The sequence below is a fragment of the Abrus precatorius genome, unplaced genomic scaffold (assembly GCF_003935025.1).
Source record: "Abrus precatorius isolate BTA unplaced genomic scaffold, Abrus_2018 Scaffold8, whole genome shotgun sequence".
Taxonomy (NCBI): domain Eukaryota; kingdom Viridiplantae; phylum Streptophyta; class Magnoliopsida; order Fabales; family Fabaceae; genus Abrus; species Abrus precatorius.
The window spans coordinates 22,347,267-22,367,942 of record NW_020874428.1 but is presented as its reverse complement, the minus strand read 5'-3'; the positions used below and the strand labels follow the sequence as shown (position 1 = coordinate 22,367,942).

The 20,676-nt window shown below is 32.5% G+C and overlaps 4 protein-coding genes across 4 annotated transcripts; 3 read left to right on the top strand and 1 right to left on the bottom strand.

Moving 5' to 3' along the window:
* The first annotated feature begins 1,758 nt into the window (after window positions 1-1,758).
* LOC113874963 (expansin-A13) lies at window positions 1,759-4,076 on the top strand. Its single transcript, XM_027513305.1, has 2 exons — window positions 1,759-2,352; window positions 3,473-4,076. The coding sequence occupies exons 1-2, from the start codon at window positions 1,847-1,849 to the stop codon at window positions 3,780-3,782; spliced, it is 816 nt and encodes a 271-aa protein (XP_027369106.1). The 5' UTR covers window positions 1,759-1,846; the 3' UTR covers window positions 3,783-4,076.
* A 1,113-nt stretch (window positions 4,077-5,189) lies between these two features.
* On the bottom strand, window positions 5,190-6,728 carry LOC113847939. Its single transcript, XM_027477274.1, has one exon. The coding sequence runs from the start codon at window positions 6,462-6,464 to the stop codon at window positions 5,352-5,354; it is 1,113 nt and encodes a 370-aa protein (XP_027333075.1). The 5' UTR covers window positions 6,465-6,728; the 3' UTR covers window positions 5,190-5,351.
* A 1,512-nt stretch (window positions 6,729-8,240) lies between these two features.
* LOC113847292 (autophagy protein 5) lies at window positions 8,241-17,293 on the top strand. The gene is made up of 8 exons (XM_027476295.1): window positions 8,241-8,499; window positions 8,609-8,733; window positions 8,843-8,909; window positions 9,352-9,441; window positions 11,019-11,106; window positions 12,901-13,047; window positions 13,520-13,651; window positions 16,877-17,293. The coding sequence occupies exons 1-8, from the start codon at window positions 8,398-8,400 to the stop codon at window positions 17,182-17,184; spliced, it is 1,059 nt and encodes a 352-aa protein (XP_027332096.1). The 5' UTR covers window positions 8,241-8,397; the 3' UTR covers window positions 17,185-17,293.
* A 1,397-nt stretch (window positions 17,294-18,690) lies between these two features.
* On the top strand, window positions 18,691-20,106 carry LOC113848182 (glutathione S-transferase U19-like). The gene is made up of 2 exons (XM_027477580.1): window positions 18,691-19,011; window positions 19,762-20,106. Exons 1-2 carry the CDS (start codon window positions 18,691-18,693, stop codon window positions 20,104-20,106), a joined length of 666 nt encoding a protein of 221 aa, XP_027333381.1.
* Window positions 20,107-20,676: the final 570 nt, after the last annotated feature.

Sequence of the window (20,676 nt, the reverse complement as noted above, 5' to 3'; positions counted from 1 at the left end):
ATTTTCTATCATTAATTTTAATTATTCATATTAATTTTTTTTCAGTCTCACTTTAACTCCTAGACAATTTTTTTTTATAAAGCCAAGATATTTCTTGAAAATGTCATATAAAAATATCTAACACCAATCGAACTTACCTTAATCATTGAATGCTCTAACGTGTTAATTTTTTAAAGAAAAATCTGCAATTGTTTTAATTTTTAAAATAAGTTATCTGCATAAAATTCAATAAAGATAATATATAAAAATTAAACGATATAATTAAGTCTTCAATCTTTTGTAAAGTAAAAAGAGTACAACTGTAACAGGTCAAAGGTTAGTCAAAATTTGCTGTTAATTGTTAGGTAGAATTTAAGGTTAATGACCTAATTTTATCAATTAAAAAACATGAGAATTTTACGCAACTTATTAAAATAAAGAGACTAAAACTTACATACAAAATATAAAAATGAAAAAGTATGACGAAGGATTGCTTTTAAAAAGATTTATTAATTTCTTTCATTTTCTTTCAAAAATATTTAATGTCTAATTATCAGTTAAAATTTATATTTAAAAACACTGAAAGCTTATAATTTAAATTAAAATTGTAATTTGTAGTTCATACACTAAACCAAAAAGTTAGATATGCTATTATATATTTTTTTCTCATTCAATATTTAACCAATCAGTTATAGTTGCTTCTCTCATCTGGATATTTCAATGTGACCAGTAATCTTTGATCATTACCAAATAAAAGTTTAAGAAAAGTGGTCCCCTTCCAGATTAGAGATCTTATCATACATGAATACCAATTACTGTCGTTTACTCCACCCATGTTACATAATACTTTAAAATAAAGGGAATAAAGGAATAAAAGCTATATTTGCTTTCTTTTAAAAAATCAATAAATTATGACAAGTTTAGAGATTTTATCTTTGGTTCTGATTAGAGAGAGATTATTTAGCTCGTGCATGTTTAGATGGGCATTATTAAAAGTTTTTAAACACAAATTTAAAAATGTAAATATAATTTAAATTTTGTATCAACATATATAATGATTTTATAACATTATTGATTTCATATTTAATCTTATATTTAATTTGTTTTAAGAAATTATACTTAAGTATTAAATTTTAAAAAATATACTAAATTTTATTATAAATATATTTTCAAGAAATTAATTTATAAAATAAAATTAATTCAAACTTATTTACAAATGCTCAGTACCCACTCCCCATCTTCACTCGAAACGTGTGCATGCAAAATCATTTTCAACACTAACAGTCCATGCTAGTAGTTAGCATCATAAGATTTGCACAAAATTACAGGAAAGTATACGAAACACGATTGATAATACACATAAACAGGTAAAAATACATCAATTTTAACATTAATTATACATATCACACTTTTTTTTTGTGTTATTTTCACTATTTTTTTCAATCATAATTTAAAAAATTAAGAAATTTTATTAAACTTACATAATAAAGTTATTATTTGTCAAGACGAAATTTGATCCTACTCTCCTAAACACATATTTAGTAATGTATTTATATCTTTATAATAATGTTAAATAGATCTAAATATATTTTGATTATTTTGTCAAGATATTTAGTTGAGTTAAAAATAATTTTACCTTCAAACTAAAGGTTAAATAAATAAAATTATAAGTTTTAGATTGAATTAACTGTATAAAATCAAATTAATTGAATAATTTCACTTGTATGCTATGTTATTTTGGAAAAAGAAAAAGAAAAAGAAAAAGCTATATGGAGACAGAGGAAAGAACGGCAAGAAAAGAAGAGTGCAGTGTCGTCGGTTGCAAATAAAGAAACCCACACTCCATTCCTTTGCTTTGGAGAGGGAAATGACACTCGCAGTTGTGTCTGCGTTCACACTATCCATTCTCTTCACACTCTCTTCAAAAGCCACCGCTCACTACTCTTCCTCTTCTTCCCAGCCACCGTCTCTACAATCTTCTTCTTCGCCCTCCTTCTCCGAATGGCGATCTGCGCACGCCACCTATTACGCCGCCGCCGATCCCCGTGACGCGGTGGGAGGCGCGTGCGGCTACGGCGACCTGCTGAAGGGCGGCTACGGGATGGCGACGGTGGGGCTGAGCGAGACGCTGTTCGAGCGCGGTCAGATCTGCGGCGCGTGCTTCGAGTTGAAGTGCGTGGAGGACATGCGGTGGTGCATCCCCGGCACCTCCATCATCGTGACGGCGACCAATTTCTGTGCCCCTAATTATGGGTTTACGAACGAAGGAGGTGGACACTGTAACCCTCCCAATAAACACTTCGTTCTTCCCATTGAAGCCTTTGAGAAAATCGCTATTTGGAAAGCTGGGAACATGCCCGTTCAGTATCGCAGGTAGTTTCTATTCCTTCTTATCAATGCACGTTTGCGTTTCTGATGCTAATCAAATTCAGGTAGATATCGCATGAAAGTGACTTTAGTGGGCGTTTGGGTTGAAGGTGAATATGATTTTGAGCTCATAAAAATAATTGAGATGAATATATAAATTAATTTAATAAATTTTTAGTAAAAGTATTAGCTATATTTTTATATCTTCAATTTAATAATTTTTTTAAGTTAACAAAATTCTTAATTTTATTAGAATTTTTATGCTTGCTGATCTATAAATATGTGAGAGAGTAGGTTTTGCTTTTATACTTGAATTGTCTGTTTAAAAGGTTTTGATAATTTAGACTCTTAGCCGTTTTAATTGTATATTTTTTAACATGTTAGACTTGGTTATTTAACAAATCTGAATCACATTTTAAAAAAACGTGTGTTATTTTTATTCAAGATTACGAGAATTAATTTTCTAACCTTTAAACTAGTAAGTCCTTAATCCAGTAAAGGAAAAATAGTAAGAATGGTTATTTTAATCCGTGATTTTGCATAAACTTTAGTCAATGCTTTGGAAAATGTCATGTAACGTGTTAGTTTTTACTTATTTCAAAGAAATAAACATTCATTTTTATGAGAATTTTTAAAAATAAGTGATTATATTTCTAAATTTAAATGTTATCAAATATACATTTAACTTTATTATAGGACTAACCTGACGTATTTTTTAAGTTAAAAAAGTGAAGTTTTAGGCAAGTCAAAAACTAATATGACGGACACACAAGTACTATAATGAGGGTTTATTTGCAAGTGTATTTATGTCATCAGAACTTAATGACAATTCATTTTATTAATTATGAATTTGTGGCAATCTGGTAGCTAACTTACCACGTTATTAGTACTATAATAATTATTTATGGCATGCTCTGCCATGTCTATAAACCACGCTGTTGCTAGAAGATCTCTGGTAAATTCTTTTAGATAATGAGAAGGAAACAGCATATGATTTTGTTAATAATACATGTAATTCTAAGTTATTTTCTTATGGGTAAAAAAAGGATCAGATTGCACTTGGAAGTTAGAAACTATGTTGTTTCATACTTGCTGTTATTTATTTTGAATTTTGTGTTTGGTGCAGGATAAAGTGCAGAAAGGAAGGAGGGATCCGATTTACAATCACTGGTTCTGGTATCTTCATTTCAGTGCTGATAAGCAATGTTGCTGGCCACGGAGACATAGTAGCGGTGAAGGTTAAAGGCTCAAGAACTGGTTGGCTTTCAATGGGTCGGAATTGGGGGCAAAACTGGCATGTAAATGCATTGTTACAGAATCAACCTCTTTCATTCGAGGTTACTGCTAGTGATGGCAAAACAGTTACATCTTACAGTGTTGCTCCCAAGGATTGGAGCTTTGGACAAACCTTTGAAGGCAAGCAGTTTGAGACTTAAGAGCTCAGTGAAGAAATCTTGTTTCAAGGGACCGTTATCCTTCCCTTTCTCATTCTAAAATTTTTTACCCCAATAGTGATCAAAGGTCTACTTACCGGTGGTTTTGTTTCTACATTTTAATTCTTTTGGTTTTGTAGAAGACTGTGTAGATAGCAAATGATTTGGTGGTTTGCAAGAATGTGATGGTGTACCTTTCCATTTATTATCTTAGGAAGTTTTGTATGAAAATTACCTTATTGGTCAACTCCAAAGAAGATATGACAATGTAAATTGTGTAAGGCTCTTATTAGGACGTATCATCCCACTAACTTCATCTGCAAGTTGTCTTAAATATTACTACATCATCCAACCCCCATCAACGATTATTAGATAACCCATCACATTATATTATATAATGGTACATTAGTTTGATTTCTACCGTAACAATAAGAATCCTAGGTATGTACGTATACTTTTTGGTGAAATTTTGGTTCAAGTTTTGGATGATTTTTCGTAGTTATCAATTTTTTTTTCGGTGTCCTCAATGCTCTGTCTTTCACTGCTAATCGTTACTTGTTAGTTTGTTTTACCTTTTGCCCCGTACCTGTCTCGCTACAGCTGAATGCAAGAACAGGGGTCTCAAACTCAAAACACATGGTTTTCTTTTTTCTTCAACAACAAATGAATGTACTGTTCTGTGCTTTATTGATAGATCATCTAGTCGTCCTATTCATATAGAATGTTCAATCTGCTATCTGGTGTTTATTCGTAGGGCGCCTATAACTACTACGGATTGAGATCCAAATCTGCTTAATAAGGGTTTAATTCATGCAGCATTACTTAAACAATGCAAAAGTAAAACATTTGTCGTATGGGGACACCTTAATAAATAAATAATGATCATTCTCTTCTGCGCTTTAACAAATAATCTCATCAAATGATAAGGATGCACTAGGCAAAAGATGCGAAGCGGTCCAAACTTGTAACATCATATTAAGATGATGGTTGATTGCCATCTGTTAAGCCTCGAGGTGTTCTACTCGTGTCAACAACATTTTATTTCTCTAAAAAGAAAACCATAACAGACTCCTATTGAATATGTTAATAATATCCACCACGAAAACAAACAATGCTTTCATGGTTTATCTCAACAATTGACTAATCTGATACATAATAATACATCCAGAAAAATGAGCCAGGAAAAGGAAGTAACAAACAGAATTAATATACATCAATGTTCAACTTAAATGTAGTTAGCTAAACGGTGTATATACAGAAATTATAAATTAATCCCAATTAAATTGTGGTTAAAGCATGTGTGAACTGTTTGTACAGAAATTTGACTTCCCAATTTTTTGACTACTACACGGGCTGTTAGCATACAGTGGAACAAGAAAAACAAAAAACAAAAAAAGAATATCAAATGTGATTACTATAACAATCATTCTAAAACTAATTAAATGTGAGTCCCTGGAAGAAACCAGGCAAAAATTTGCAAGCTATGATGAAAGAACTCAACTTCTATTAATCAAAATCGTTGGAGTGTCCTACCGTATATATATCCCAGTGAAGGAACCAAAGCTACAATCTTCATAGCTTCTGATGAGATTCAATAAGCAGTGCATTTAACATAATATGAACCCCAGCTTCATAAACAACTCCATCATAATGCATCCCATCATCTGTACACCTGATCCCACAATTCCAACTCAGTGATCCTATATCAAGAAGTTGAAAAGGGCCACCAAATTGCTTCAACATGTTGCTTCTTTTTAGCTCTCTCTCATATTCACTTCGCATTAGATCAGTCATCTTCACCCTCTTGTCCTGTGTATTCAACATAGAGTTTATCAAACTTGGCATGCCAAGCCAAAACAAATGTGGAGATCTAACTGATACGGAAACTGTCACAGGCCCATCAGTGCCAAATTCTGGGGACACAGGCAACAACGTTGTCACAGAACTCCTCAAAAATCCCAAAGAGACACCATAATCCGAAGCATTTGTGAAATGTAGCATGTGCCACAAACCAGAACCCATCACCAAAAGATCTGGATAAACATGGTTCTTCCTTAACTCCACAACCAATTTGGTCAAATTCGTAACATAAGGTGCCCATATAAAATCCAACTTCATCCCTATCTCATCAACCTCAATGTGATAATTACTATGCCTCTTGAACAATGACCCTCTAACCGATTCCACCCGCTCCGAGTCCAAAACCAAACTCAACAACGAGAGTGCAAAGATTCTAGCTTGGGAATCCCCTGCCACCATGACCCATGACCCATTTAGCAAATCCGAAACGTCATGTCGTTTAAGCCTCTGAAACTCACAGGAATCCACAGAACTCGATCTAGTCCAAGACCAAGACTTGTCGTAATTCACAGAATTATTATTCAAAAAAGGATCAAAGACCCTTGCAGGCCTCACATCCCAGTCAATTTCATGAAGCAAAGAAACACACGAATCACGATCATCCACAACAACATCAACAGAAGAAGATGGAGAAGAAACAGATGTTATAAAATCAGAAACTGAAGGAAAATAAGGAGTTAGGTGAACCCCAACTGCGAGAGTGATGAATAGTGCACCACTAAAGAAGAGAACCTTGTTGCGGCTCAAGTGCCAACCCGCCATACCCATAGGCACAAACAACACAACACACGCTGCCAACAACCCCAATTGAACCGCACCTAACATTGCCCCTTACTGTTCCAAGATCCCTTAGAAACTCACATCTATCTATCAATTGGGTTCTGAGAATCACCCAAAATATGGGGTTTTTGAGAGAAGGGTGTTACTGGGTGGGTTGCAATTTTTTATGCAACCCGTGAACGGAAACGAAGTGATGAAGCTGAGATCTGGAGAAAAAACAAAACTTTTCTCCAAACTGGGAAAAGGGTCAGAGGGAAAGTTGGTGGAGAGATTTATGAATGGCTTGTGAATGAAGGGATATTGTTTTTTTTTTTTTTTTAAATTAAGGGAGTGATGGGAACGGGATAACAACAGAGGAGAGATTCAATTCGCAATGAGATTAAGATCGCTTACTTACGACACCATGGTACCATGGTATTCAAAAACCGGTGCCAATGATTATCAGTGATGTGTGTCATTTTGCATCTGAATTTTGTGATTTTTAAAATTTTTCTCTTTTTACTTCAACCTGGGTAATGGGCCCTTTGCAGGTGCCTTGCCAATTGCCACCGTCAGTAAGAAATAAGGATAAAAAAAGAGTATTCTTTCATGCACTCACGATGTGTATTAACGGTGGCTTTTATTATTCACAATCACAAAGTCAGAATTTGCGTGCCACTACAAAAGGCTTCTAAGCCAATTCTAACATGCACATTTTTTCACCCCTTTTTACTGATTTTGCTATTGAATTTTTATGAAATTTTATTGGAAATGAGTCCTTACATAAAATATTCAAAATTTTCTGATTCTCCCTAATATTGCATCAATTAACCTCAACTCCAGATGACATTATGTTTTATTTATCTTTTAGATTTATTCAAGTGATAACTTCATCATAAGTGATATCAATAATAATAAAATATTTCAATAGCTTATCACTAGTAATAATAAAAGAAAACACGAAAGCGCAAAATCAATTTAAGTCTTCCAGAGTCGAAACCCGACATTTGCATCAAATATTTCAAACACATAATTCAGTAATACTTAATAAAAAAATAGACAAAAACAGTGATTAAAAATAAAAAACTAGCTGTAGTTGCATATGTATTTTAAGAACTTTATAATATATATTTAAAGTTGCTGAAAGTAATATTAATTTTAAATTTATATAGGAATAAAATAATCAATATTTATATTATAAAAAAGAATATTTTATTCAAAAAATGAAGCATTAAATCAAGTTATCTTCTTTCACAACTTAATATGAATACCTTTTAAGATTAAAATTATTTAAAATAATTTATAAATTACAAATTTTTGTTATAAATAGTTTATTTTTATATATTTTTAATTAATTTTATTTTAAATTTTAAAGATAAATATTATTACTTAACTTTCTTTTACTGTTTTATAAAAACTTTTTAAATTTTATGTGATTTTTATATTTATATATTTTTTATATAAATGTTTTTGTTATATAAAATATATAAATACAATTATTTTAAATAAGCTATATTTTAAAATTATTATAATTTAAGACATTATTTATAGTTATAAAATAAATTAATTTTTTTATAAAAATTAATATTTTAAATAATTTTATTATAAATTATATATACATATATTTATTTTAAAATAAAATATTTATATATTTTTCTTTCTTACTTAACTCATAAAATTTTCTTTGTAATAATAAAAAAATCTAACATATTGAACTAAATAGTTTTAAATATATTTCAACAAAAAATTGCTTTTTATTATTATATTTTTTTTAACAAATAGATCTTCAATGGCCCAAATATTAACGTGAGATTAATCGACGAAAACTTAACATGAGAAAGCAATTGGTCGAACCATCCGGCCGGCGGTAGACCTTCAAATTCATGTATCAGAGAATAGCAACAAAGAAAGGGAAAAAAGAAAGAAAATAATAATTAGAAACAAAAGGAGAAGAAGGAAATCGAGCGATATTGTGGAAGAAGCGGTGCAGTTAATAGAGATGAGTGAAGCGCAGAAGTACGTTTGGAAAGGGGCGATTCCTCTGCAGATTCACCTCCACGAATCTGAAGTCACCACTCTTCCTCCGCCACCACCAGCTCTCGTACGCTACCAACTTTTCTTGCCATTTCAGTTTTCATAGGGTTTTTTTGTCTCTAACTTCAATTGTAACGTTTCCATGCCTTTTCTACTCTTAATTAATGTGGTTTCAGGTTTTAGCCCCTCGGATAGGGTACTTACCATTGTTGGTTTCGATCATAAAGCCTCACTTCAGCAGCACTCTTCCTCCTGGAGTTGACACCGTTTGGTTTGACTACAAAGGCCTACCTCTCAAATGGTACCATCTATCATACAATTCATACTCTCTTCTTTTTATAGTTATCGTACAATTGAGTCACATTGCACTGTAGTTTTTTTTTAAAACATATTTTTTTGGGTTCTTACAGGTATGTACCAACTGGAGTTCTTTTTGATCTGTTATGTGTCGAGCCAGAAAGGCCGTGGAATTTAACGGTAACGGATTTTCATTTCGTTTTTTTGTCAATTTGATTGAGCACCTTATTGTTAATGTTTTTCAGTGAAGTTTTTGTTCCGTGTTGTTTTCTTGGAGTTGGTTCATTTAGATATCAATCGCATAAATTGACGTTAATATCTGATATGTTTCATGTTTAACATAAAGTCTTTGTTCCATAATGTGATTGTGAATATCTGATGAATATAACTTTATATCTGGTGATGACTACATTTTGAATTTCTTCCCTCTACCTTCCTGAAGTTGTGATTAAAGAAAATGCCCGAACTGCATTTTTTGGGGTGCTGGCAAATAAAATTAACTATTGAGAATGTTGGAAAAAATGAAGACTGAATATACTACAAACATTTTAATGGGCAGTTCAAAAAAAATATTTTTCCACTTGCACAGATATATTCAATAACTGTCCCCTCTGATTCGCAGGTACACTTTAGGGGATATCCAAGCAATGTATTGCTTCCATGTGAAGGTGAAGACAGTGTAAAGTGGAGCTTTATTAACTCACTGAAAGAGGTCAGTTGTGTGATTTATTCTCTTTCTGTTTGTGTTTATGATGGTACTTGTTTGATTAATAACATGATGCTTCATGCCTGTTCAAATTTATGAAGAAGATGCCTATGCACTATGTTATGTGCATTTATTGGTGTTTGCTTATGTGGATCTTTAATTAGAGCTCATGTGAGTCCTTTACTGTGTTTATTGGTATAGGATAGCACAGAAATTAAGATTTCAAGGGTTATGATTTTGGTAGCATAACAGTAGTTGAACATGGTTGATTGAAGGCTTGTTTAGGTAGCTGCGGTATGCTGTAAAGGAATGATGCTTATGGACCAAGTTAGTGTGATGCTGCTGTAAAATGCACTTTGGTAATGAATGTTAATGAATTGATGGACTCTACGGAATATTCAAGCAAGAACCTATCAGTGATTGGAAATAAGGAGTTTTCAGTGTCTATGTTGTTTTAAAGTGTCACATATCTTTGCATTACTCTGATATTATTTACTATAACGCAGTACCATAGGACTGGTAGTGTTGTGTGAAGTTGATTGTTTGGCAGTAAAAAGACAACAAGAAAAACACAGTTTAGCAGAAATTAGAATGTTGCATTGGATGAGTGGACATACTAGACAATAATGATTAGAAATGAATGCACTAGAGAAAAAATTGTGGCAGAACTTATTTGGACATGCGCAGAGAAAACTTCTACATGCCCATGTGAGGAGAGTAGATTGGATAGAGGGTAGCCCTGTGACTAGAGGTAGAGGGCAACAAAAATGAAAAACTAAAGGCAAAATCATCAAGAAGGGTTTGGAAGTTAATCGTTTGTTTGTAGATATTAGTTACAGTAGAACATTGTGGCACTGTGTAATCCATGTAGCTGACTCTTCTTAGCAGGAATAGGCTTGGTTTATTGTTATATAATTTAACAGATGTTTATGACTTAATACTATAACTTCATGTCATAATAATATTAATCAATAAAATTGTTCTAATGAATATATATGATGAAATGATGGAAACAGTTTGCATTTGGTAAATAAAATTGAAACAATTTTTTTCCCAATATCATCCTTTTCTAATTAATCAGACAGCTGATATATGCAAGCACTAGATGGATTCACTATTCACTAATACACAATTGGGCAGCATATTTTTCACACACGTGAGAGAATGCCTATAGGTCACTGCTGCACTGGATCTATATACCACCTTGTCTACTAGTACTTGGCCAGTAGCCATTCTGCTAATTTCACATCATCACATGTTAATATTTTTAGAGTCACTGGCCATGTTTTGCTCCCAAACCTGAATTTTTAAATTAGACTGTAATCCAAAGTAAAAGTGGCAGTCAGTCCACTAACTAACTTACAGAGCAATGGGTATTCCAGCCAAATTAGGTGGTCGAGGCCAGACCTCTGTAGGGAAGGGGGATTTTGCATTCTATTTTATGCTCCTGCTCCATGCCCCCTGGTTTTCAGAATTAACTTCTGTGGTGTTTTTATCCCAATGGAAATCAATACATGGAAAATGTTAAATGTTCTTATTTTCACTACTTCACTGTCCTTAACTGAATTTTGATTTTACTGCAGGCTGCCTATGTAATAAATGGTAATTGCAAGAATGTCATGAACATGTCTCAACCTGATCAGGTGGATCTTTGGGGCTCTGTTTTAAATGGTATGGTTGCTAATTGTTTGATATTAAATCTAATACTTTGTAAGGTTTTTATTTTGTTTCTCTCTGCAATGCCTTTAAGCAATTTTAAATTTTACCAGCAAAAAGCCCTCATCCAGGGGGAAGAGGAGGAGGAGGATAGGATTTTCAGTTGATTTCAATCAAGTAGATTGTTAGCAAACCCTCTGTTGGATGGATGGAGGGAAGGGAAGTGAGGGAGTGGGTCCCACATAAAAAATTCTACCAAAAGTGAGCGGAAATGGGGAAAGAGGGAGGGCTTTTTGGTTTTAAAAACTTTAAAATTAATTATATTAATATAATGTTATATTTTTATTTTAAACAATGTTATAGTAGAACTTTTAAATTATTTTGATTAAATAATTTTTTATTATTATTTCTTTTTTATATAACCTACTCATTTATTTTCATTTTCTCTTCTATTCATCCAAACAAGTGTAGAGAACTATCTCCACTTCTTTTTCTCCTATTTTAACTCATTCCAACAACACACCCTTATCACTTTATTTCTCACATTTCTTTTTCTTTCCTCCCTATTTCATCTGTCATCCAAATAAAGTGTTGGTTACTGAGGTGAATGTTAAGCAAAATCAGCAGAGTTGTGCCTGAATCAGCTTCTGTTATTGATAGTTAATTGGTGGGAGTCTCTGATGGTTAGAAGGAGGGGCAGAATAAAAGTGTTGGGAGAGGAATTCTAGGGTACAACAGATTGTATGGATGGAATGGGGCAAAGTTCTAGTTCCTGAAATTGAGCAAGATTCTTCCTTTGTAGTTCTCATTGAAACAATAATCTAGGCTCTGCAATCACTTTGATTCAGACCTGATATAAGAAAAACTATCAATACAATTTCCAGTTCTTTATATGTTTCTTTATTTTCTTGGTCCAGTTCCTATCATAGACATAAAGCAATTATTTCTAAAATGGAATGACGATTCTGACCTTTTGATGATGCTTGAAATCAGTAAGTCATGTTTGTCTACCAGTATTTCCAATTAAAAGGGCCCATAATTATTATGGTTGGGAGTTGATGTGATGTTAGCAAGGATGTTAATAAATTTCTATTACGTAGTTTGTTTGCTGAGAGAAAGCTTCATATTTGTTCCATAAATAGTAATTATGATTTATGAAGCAATACTGGTTATTGTATATTGCCTTGCCTTAGTAATATATGGTTGGATACATACTTATTCCCTTTGTCTTTTTTGAGGCATGTGAATTAGGGGCTCTGTATTATTCAGGAATTAGGATAGGGTCATGAATATAATCTGAATTAGATTAAAATTGAACCATGAGTTATCAATCATCAAGCTTAAGCTTGGTGTATCAGTCTAGCTTGGCTTGACTTGCAAACTGGCCAAACACAAGACAAACAATCATAAGATTACAAATGCAGAAGTTTGGTTTTTTGCTGTCAATGGATTTAAGGAGAGACATATGGCCATACAGGACCAATCCCATAATAGAAACAATTGTTTGCCTTAACCAAATAATTTATGGATTGATTTCGCTTTAATATATCTATCTCTATTTACCCCATAAATTATTTACAGTCACAGTTGAACATGCACTTCCAAGCACAAGTTGCACAATATAAAACCAATCTCAAATTTTAATGAACATTATTTGACCATAAGATTCACAAAAGACAAGATAGTCAAAATGTAGTTCAACAATAAAATCCAGAAAAACAATGGTTACATCTGCAATTGGTAATTTATGGAGGATTTATTTGATTCTCTCTTATATTGGACTTATGTCAACACTCATTTGCATAACAGGTAATTTGGAATCTTATCGACGGGTGTCATCTAAGCTTAAACTTGTAACTTTTGAAGATGAATATACAGAAAATGTTAGTTCAGTCTCTAAATCTCAAGAGAGTACTGGGGATAATGATGCTGCTGGACAAGGGCAAGTGAAGACTGGTAAGCAATATGCTAGTTTGTGTGCTAATTTGGCTTGCTGTATTTTTCCTCTTCTTTTATATAGTGTTTCGTATCCTCCCCACCTTTATTTTTGGCAACCTTTTCTTCAATTATCTGTAAATATAATTCTTATTAGGTGTAATCCAAAATTCCTAGCATAGGCAAGGAGGTTCTTTCCTTCTCAAGGATCTCCCAAACATTTACAAGCATATTAAACCTATTTTGAGTGACTTGTAGGCTCTCAGCAGGCCCATTTAAAAAGGATATTTGTATTGTGTGTCTTTTTATGTGTAAAGGGTGAGAGCTATTACTGTCATTTATAGATATTCAAATGCATTACTCATCACACAAACAATATTTTTCCTTCGAACATAGAACTGCAATTTGGGATTGTTGACTTGAATTGTTGACACCTTTTCCATTCACAATAAGTTCATTTTTTTCATTGCCAACATTTACTATCTTTTGTTAGGTAGGATTCCTGTTCGTTTATATATGTGGACTGTCAATGAGGAGTTTGATGACTTTGAAGATGCTCCTCAAATTGATAACTGGGACAAAGTCTTGTATATCAATCGACCTGTCGAGATTCATAAAGAAGACGGTAAGTCATGTCCTGTAGAGAATCCTTAGTTGTAACTTATAAATTGATCATCTTCCATGATTGTCTAGTTGCATAGGACAAAGAGGATTGTCATCATGTTGTCAAATGATGTAAGATGGCCAATGGTGGCAGGTTAACAATCAACTGTAGTTTCATGAAGCATGGAGGTTTAGGCAATGGGGTAAAGAAAGACAGTCCATGTTAGATAAAAAAACCGTAGAAACTAACTAAAATACCTGGTATTTTATATCAAGAATAGTGCACATAAAAAATGTTTTTCTTTAGAAGAAAAATAACTAGTCATTAAGGTCAATTTAACAACAGTGCCAAAAAGGCACTCTTGAATTTGGATTAGTTCTAATTCAATTTCAAAAGCTAGCTTGTGATGGGAGGATTGCCTAAGCCTTTATATTTAATTTGGCTATATCTTTAGTCGACGTGTAATCTCAACAAACGAACAACAACTGAGATCAGCCTACTTGCTGTATCCATGAGAATTTAGGAAAATAAAAAACTACAAATACAGATCTGACAAAAATGAGTTAGGTAGGAGAGTAATTAGCTGAAACAAAAAGAATACAGGATATACTGTATTGTAAAGGCACAGATAAAACATGGTAAAAAAAGGAAGTATACAATAAGTATACTAAGAGGAATAGTAAGATGAATAATAGGCATACTGTGAGGCATGAGCAACTCGCCATACCTGGTGGTAGCACCAAGACGTGCTGTGGCATGCCATGCGGTTTTGGTCACGTCTTGGTGGCTGCCATTTGCAACATATTTATATTGTGTGGTCATTGTGCTCATACCACGTCTCTGTTCATATTATTTTGTGCTTTCTATTTCGATCAAGTTCTGCTATGTATCTTGACCACATAAATATAATTCTCAATTTTCTGTTTTTTTTTTCTGTGACATTATTTTTCATCTACAATTGAATTTGACAACTTTATTATTTGAAGAGAGCTGAATATCTCATAAATTAAACAAAGATTATATCCTCTTAAAAGATAACATATAAAACAGAAAGCAAAGAGAAGGTGAAAAACATAAATAAGAAGTGCCTTGTTTCCTTGATTACGAATCCAATAAATCCTCTAATAGCAACCTATCTTATGTCGCGATGATGTGAAGAAACCTCTTGTTTATATTTTACGTATTTGACCTTATTCAGTTTAATCAAGCTGCTGCGAACATATCAACATACCTCCACACAAACCCAAACTTCTTTTTATTTACTACCAAAATGTTTCATGATTTATTAAAATCTTACAATTATTTCCAACTGCCCAAGTAGCAGCAGGAGTTGTAAAACACCTATCGCGGTCACTGACTCAGTGAGTTATTAGGGGCAAATAAATCTCTGAAGTGCATGACATCGTGTTGTGCTCCAGTTTCTACATAAAGGAAATATAACATAGGCCTGCATTTTTAACGTGAATTATTATTTGAAAAATTGCTCATTTTGAAAATACATTACGAACAGTTTGTGTTATTACGAGCATTGGCTCTAAATTTGGTGCATACTTGGAGGTATTGTCAGAGGAGCTAACCCTACTTCTATTACGAGTGGAAAGATGTGTGCGCAGTTAAGTCTTCATTTGAAATGAAACTGTGATCCCTTCCCTGGCTCATTAACTTGAAAATACACGGTCCTCTAGTGCAATGCTGCACGTCATCACATCCAATTCTTATAATCTAATTAAGGCTTTAGTATGTTTTTAATTTATAAATATTACCATTTTTGTTTGATTTCTCATTTTATTTAAAAAATTATAATTCTTTGTAAATTATTTTCCTTTCTCATATATTTCTTTTGTTTGTTTTTGTGCATTAAGTATTTACATGTCTCGTGAAAATGGTGGATCAAATGAGAAATTTGTGATATACAGGGAGATTAAACATAAAAATCGTGTTATTTAGAGAGATTAAACGGGTAAGAAAAATTTCACTTAACGGGTAAAACGGAAGACTAATAGAGGGATTACATGGGAAAGAAATTTTATTAAGACTAAATTATTATTTTTTAAAAGTGAGGAACTAAGTTAAAATTCATGATATTTAGAGGGAAGAGAAATGTATTTAAGCCTGTTTATCAACATTAATGCATCTGCCATGATTGTTGTCATTTTCATTTTTTCTACATGACTTACATATATTATTGATAAACGATCTCTTTCTTTCTTCCATATTTATTTTTGGGTTTTGGGTGGGAGTGAGGTCAGTGGGGGGTTTAAATAAACTTAAACTTCATGCACACCTAGTGGTAAACATGCACTGTTTAGAGACCATGAATACGATATGGCATAGAAATGTGACAAATTTTTAAATTATAGGAGATCAGATGATTATAATACAAATATAATATTTTTTGTATGCAATTATCATAAGAACACAAATCATAGATCAAAAGTTTCATTGTATTTTTAATTCCTATATTTAGACCAATGTGCAATTTACGTTTTCTAATAATTTTAACTCCACCATTTTTCTTAATTGTTACAATCAGTCCTTTTCTTAATTTTTTTATGTATAAAACTCACATTTTTGTTACTTAAATAGTTTAGGGTTTAGAAGGAATGTGGGACCTCAAATGATTTCACATATCCAAAAATTATAAAATTGATGAAATTTGAAGGGTTTTTGTCGAATGTGAGGATAGGATTTCAAAAAGCCAGAAAATTGAGATCTTCTCGTATTGGTTGATATGATGTTCTTGTTGGTGGTTTTAGTAAAATAGTGTTTAAAATGATTTAGCAAGAGTTATAGGAAGAGGATAATTGACAAAAGGAATTGATTGTAGCAATTTTTTTAAATAAAAAATAGAAGACTAAATTCGAGTAGCAAATTCTTGGGGGACAAAAATGCATATTGGTTATAATAGAGGAACAAAGTGTAATTAAACCTACATAAAAGAGTTAATAGATAAAAAGTTAACATGAATCATTTAAGTCATAATAAAATGATGTTGTTTCTCTAATTATTGTGATATTTCCATGTTTATTGGATTAGTGGTATCTAAACTATATGTAAAAGAATTGTAAAATGCAAGCAAGGAGTATTCAGGGTCTCCGACATGGGTACAACTATTATCTTGAAGTGTCCATGCTTCCTTTGTTTCTGCTTAAATTGTTTGCAATTAACAGATATTATTATTTTATTGTTAGCATCATCTTTACAGTTTACAATTTACCTGATAAGTTTTATATCTGTTGCATGCAGGTAAATTCTTTAGCTTAAATGATGCGGTTAAAAGAATATTGCCCGAGTTTTTCCCGGAAAGTTCCGTTGTAACTGAAGGAGATGCAATCATCAACCAAAGTGCTGGAGAAGAGGGAGAAAGTTCATCTGATCCCGAGTCATGTTGCCACCCACATGAGGTTGCTGAAATCAAGCTTGTACGCATTCAAGGGATAGAACCAATTTTGGAGATACCTTTTTCTTGGGTGGTTAACAACTTAATGAATCCTGAGTATTTTCTTCATATGTGTGTTTGCTTGAAAGTTTCAAAGGTCAATACTGTGCAATAGGAAAAAATTCAATTACTTGAGCATCCCCATTCACTGGAAAACTCGGAAGATGCAATTCTTTTGTATATAAATGTACAGAACGGTTTCAAATTATATTCATTTCATAATTCGATTGCGATTTTCCACTGCAAAGTGTAATAAATGTTAACAGATGATTATTTTTTAAATCCAATCAAGGGTACACTTTCCCCCTCAAAATGCGGCTAATGTTTCAATTCTGAATTTTCCTTTTCGTCACCGAGTTGGTTGAAGGGCGTCTGGCTGTCTTCACAAAATATTGGCTGTCCCTAATTAGGCCAGAGGTGTCTTTAATTTTGAAGTGCTAGTCAATTAGTTAACCCAATTATACCTAGTTGCAAGTTTGATACTATCGTTTGTCATTTAAAATTATAATTACAAGTTAAGCAAATTCACTTAGAGATATCCAATTTAGCTAAGGAAAAGCTAGTTTGACACGGTTCTGCAATTCGGGAAATAGACACAAAATGGACTAATGATTTCTGTGACAAAAAGGGAAAGAGAATACTAGAGTAATGAACCGTGATAAGTGAAAGTTTATGACTCATGTCATGTCTATAATGACAAAAAAGATGTCTATATTTGAAGATATATGTGAGACTAAAACAACACTTCGGCTTAGAATGCTCCTCCAATGTTTTAGGTAAGCATTATCCTTTAGAGGCAAGCCATGTCAAATATTACCTAGGTGCATGAATTATCTGGAAATGTTTTAACGAGAATGGTTATGAATTCTGCAATATACAAAGTGACTCGTCTTCTTTCAGTAACGTTACATATAAAAAGTTTTTCAATATAATTCACATAATTTGCAACAATACTATCCATTTATCTTTTCTTTTTCTCGCCTTTTTATTTTTATTAGACGATTCCCTATGAGTCATGTGAATTTGACGTGGGCAAACTTGAAGCAAGCGTATATGCTGTTTGGTTTAACAGCACGATTTGATTGATGGTAATAGAAAGGGTGGAATTTGATGGTGTAATATTTCCCAATAGCATTCGCCTAACCATTTTTATTTTTAAGAAGACGCACAATTTATGTCAATGCATGGACATTTTAATATTAAACCAGAAGCTACTTGTACAAAATTCTAACCAATTTCCATTAATTCTAAAGAATGAAGAAAAGCTGTTGGTTGAGGATAAACTATAATTTGGATTCATGATCATTGTGAATAATAAAGAATAGATGATTACTTTCCCTTTGGCCGGCCATTGGATAAAATGTCCATCCCCACCCCACGCCAAACTTAAGTGGAAGCACATAACTATAAGGCTGTGAAACCAAAACACAAATTGACACTTACAAGATTGTACTAACATTGTGAGGTACGAAACATTGTACACCTTGAAGGCACCGTATATTTCGAAGATAAGATTTCGTTTTAAGTAAACTGCTCTCTATAAATTTCAACACTTGTTTCAAATTTTCTCCCATCGTAGAAAGAATAACAGGCAATAATATATCAACCTATCAAGGATAATATGTCAAAGGGTGACACGGTTAAGGTTTTGGACTTTTGGGCAAGCCCATTTTGTGCTAGAGTGAAAATTGCTTTGGAAGAGAAAGGGGTGAGCCACGTGGATAGTGAAGAGGATTTGTTTGGTGGCAAGAGTGAGCTTCTGCTGAAGTCAAATCCTATTCATCAAAGAGTTCCTGTGCTCTTGCACAATCACAAACCTGTCGCTGAATCTGCTATCATCGTTTCCTACATTGATGAGGTCTGGCCTTCCAACTCACTCCTCCCAACTTGTGCATATGATCGTGCCCAAGCCAGATTCTGGGCCGATTACATTGACAAAAAGGTTTGTCTGAATAACAACTCACAACAAATGCTTATATTTTATTAGATAAATGCTAAATTAGGGTCCTAAAGTTGTTGATTATAACATACGAAATATAAATTATTAACAAGTGATTTTTTTATGTATCTTAATATGATTTACAATAATTTTTTTTTATTAATTTTAGTGTCTTTAAAATATTAATTAATAAGATCCATTTTATAAATTGCTTGTTTAGAATCAGTTGAAAATTAATTTTTGCATTTATTTCAATTACATTCCTTACCTTAAAATTAATTTTGTTCATCTTTAAACCAAACAAAATTGATTTTTACATAATTGATGATCAACAAGTTTTACTCTAAAATGCAAACTTCAAAATCTAAACCCATGTTTGGTGCCGTCAAATTTGATCCTAAGTTGTTTTAGTTTAGGGTTAGATTGGAATGACAAAAAGAAAAATGTCTATTATCCAAATGAAATCTTTACCCTAATTAAGCGAAAATTACAAATTAGTAATATTATCAAAATATTCTTTTAAAACACTTTTAATATTAGTTAAAATTTATTAAAAATTATAAAAATAATAAATTTTAATTTTCTTATTTTTAAATTAATATTTTTTCTTAGATTTTTATTTTTTCAATTTTTAATAAATTTTCACTAATAATTAAAAGAAATTATTGCTAATATTCTTCTTCAGATGTCTTGAGGTAACCATATAAGATGATATATAAGATGATGGATGGTTGATACTTTTATACTTGAAAGGTATTTGACACGGGCAGGAATATATGGGGGAGCAATGGAGAAGAGAGAGAAGTGGCGACAAGGGATTTCATTGAAGTTTTAAAGCATCTAGAAGAAGCTCTTGGGGAGAAGAAGTACTTTGGTGGCGATTCCTTTGGGTATGTGGACATCATAGCCATCGGTCATTCTGCATGGTTTTTGGCTTATGAAAGGCTTGGGGGCTTCAAAGTTGAAAACCATTCTCCAAAAATCTCAGCTTGGATTAAGAGGTGTTTGCAAAGGCAATCTGTTGCGAAAGTTCTTCCTGACCCAGAAAAGGTTTACCAGTTTATCCTTCATTTCAGGAAGATGGAAGGACTTGATTAATGAATGGCATCAAATATTTAAGCATGCTTCAATTTTCCTTGTAACAGTCAATGGTGTTGTTGCTTTCTGCTTTGGACTTCAGCTCTCTCTCACGTGGGAGCATGAAGTTAAAATAAGGGAAAATATGAAATAATAATAACCTTTGGGATTTTTATTGCCTTTAAACTTCGTACATATATCATAGACAGGGTTTGATAACAAATCAACCATCTTTTGGCGTTATTTATGTAATATTGTTCCTTAATCCTTCTCTCTTTATAACTAAACGCGCGTCAACAATTGTCGCACTATTTAATCAAAAGTACGACAGAATTATTTTGGTTCCAGTATTCTGCATTGGATTGTTGATCTTTCAACAGCATCAACTTATTAATGTGCATGTATATATATGTGTGTAATTTATTTCGCTAATTACTCAACTATTTCAATTGGTAAGAATCGACTGAACTATAGAAGAAGCACTCACATTCTTTTGAAGAAAAAGTTGAAAAGAAATACTGTTGCTTATCAAAATTAGGTTAGAGCTTTACTCTTTCTCAAATTTTTCTCAAGCCATACAAATCAAATTAT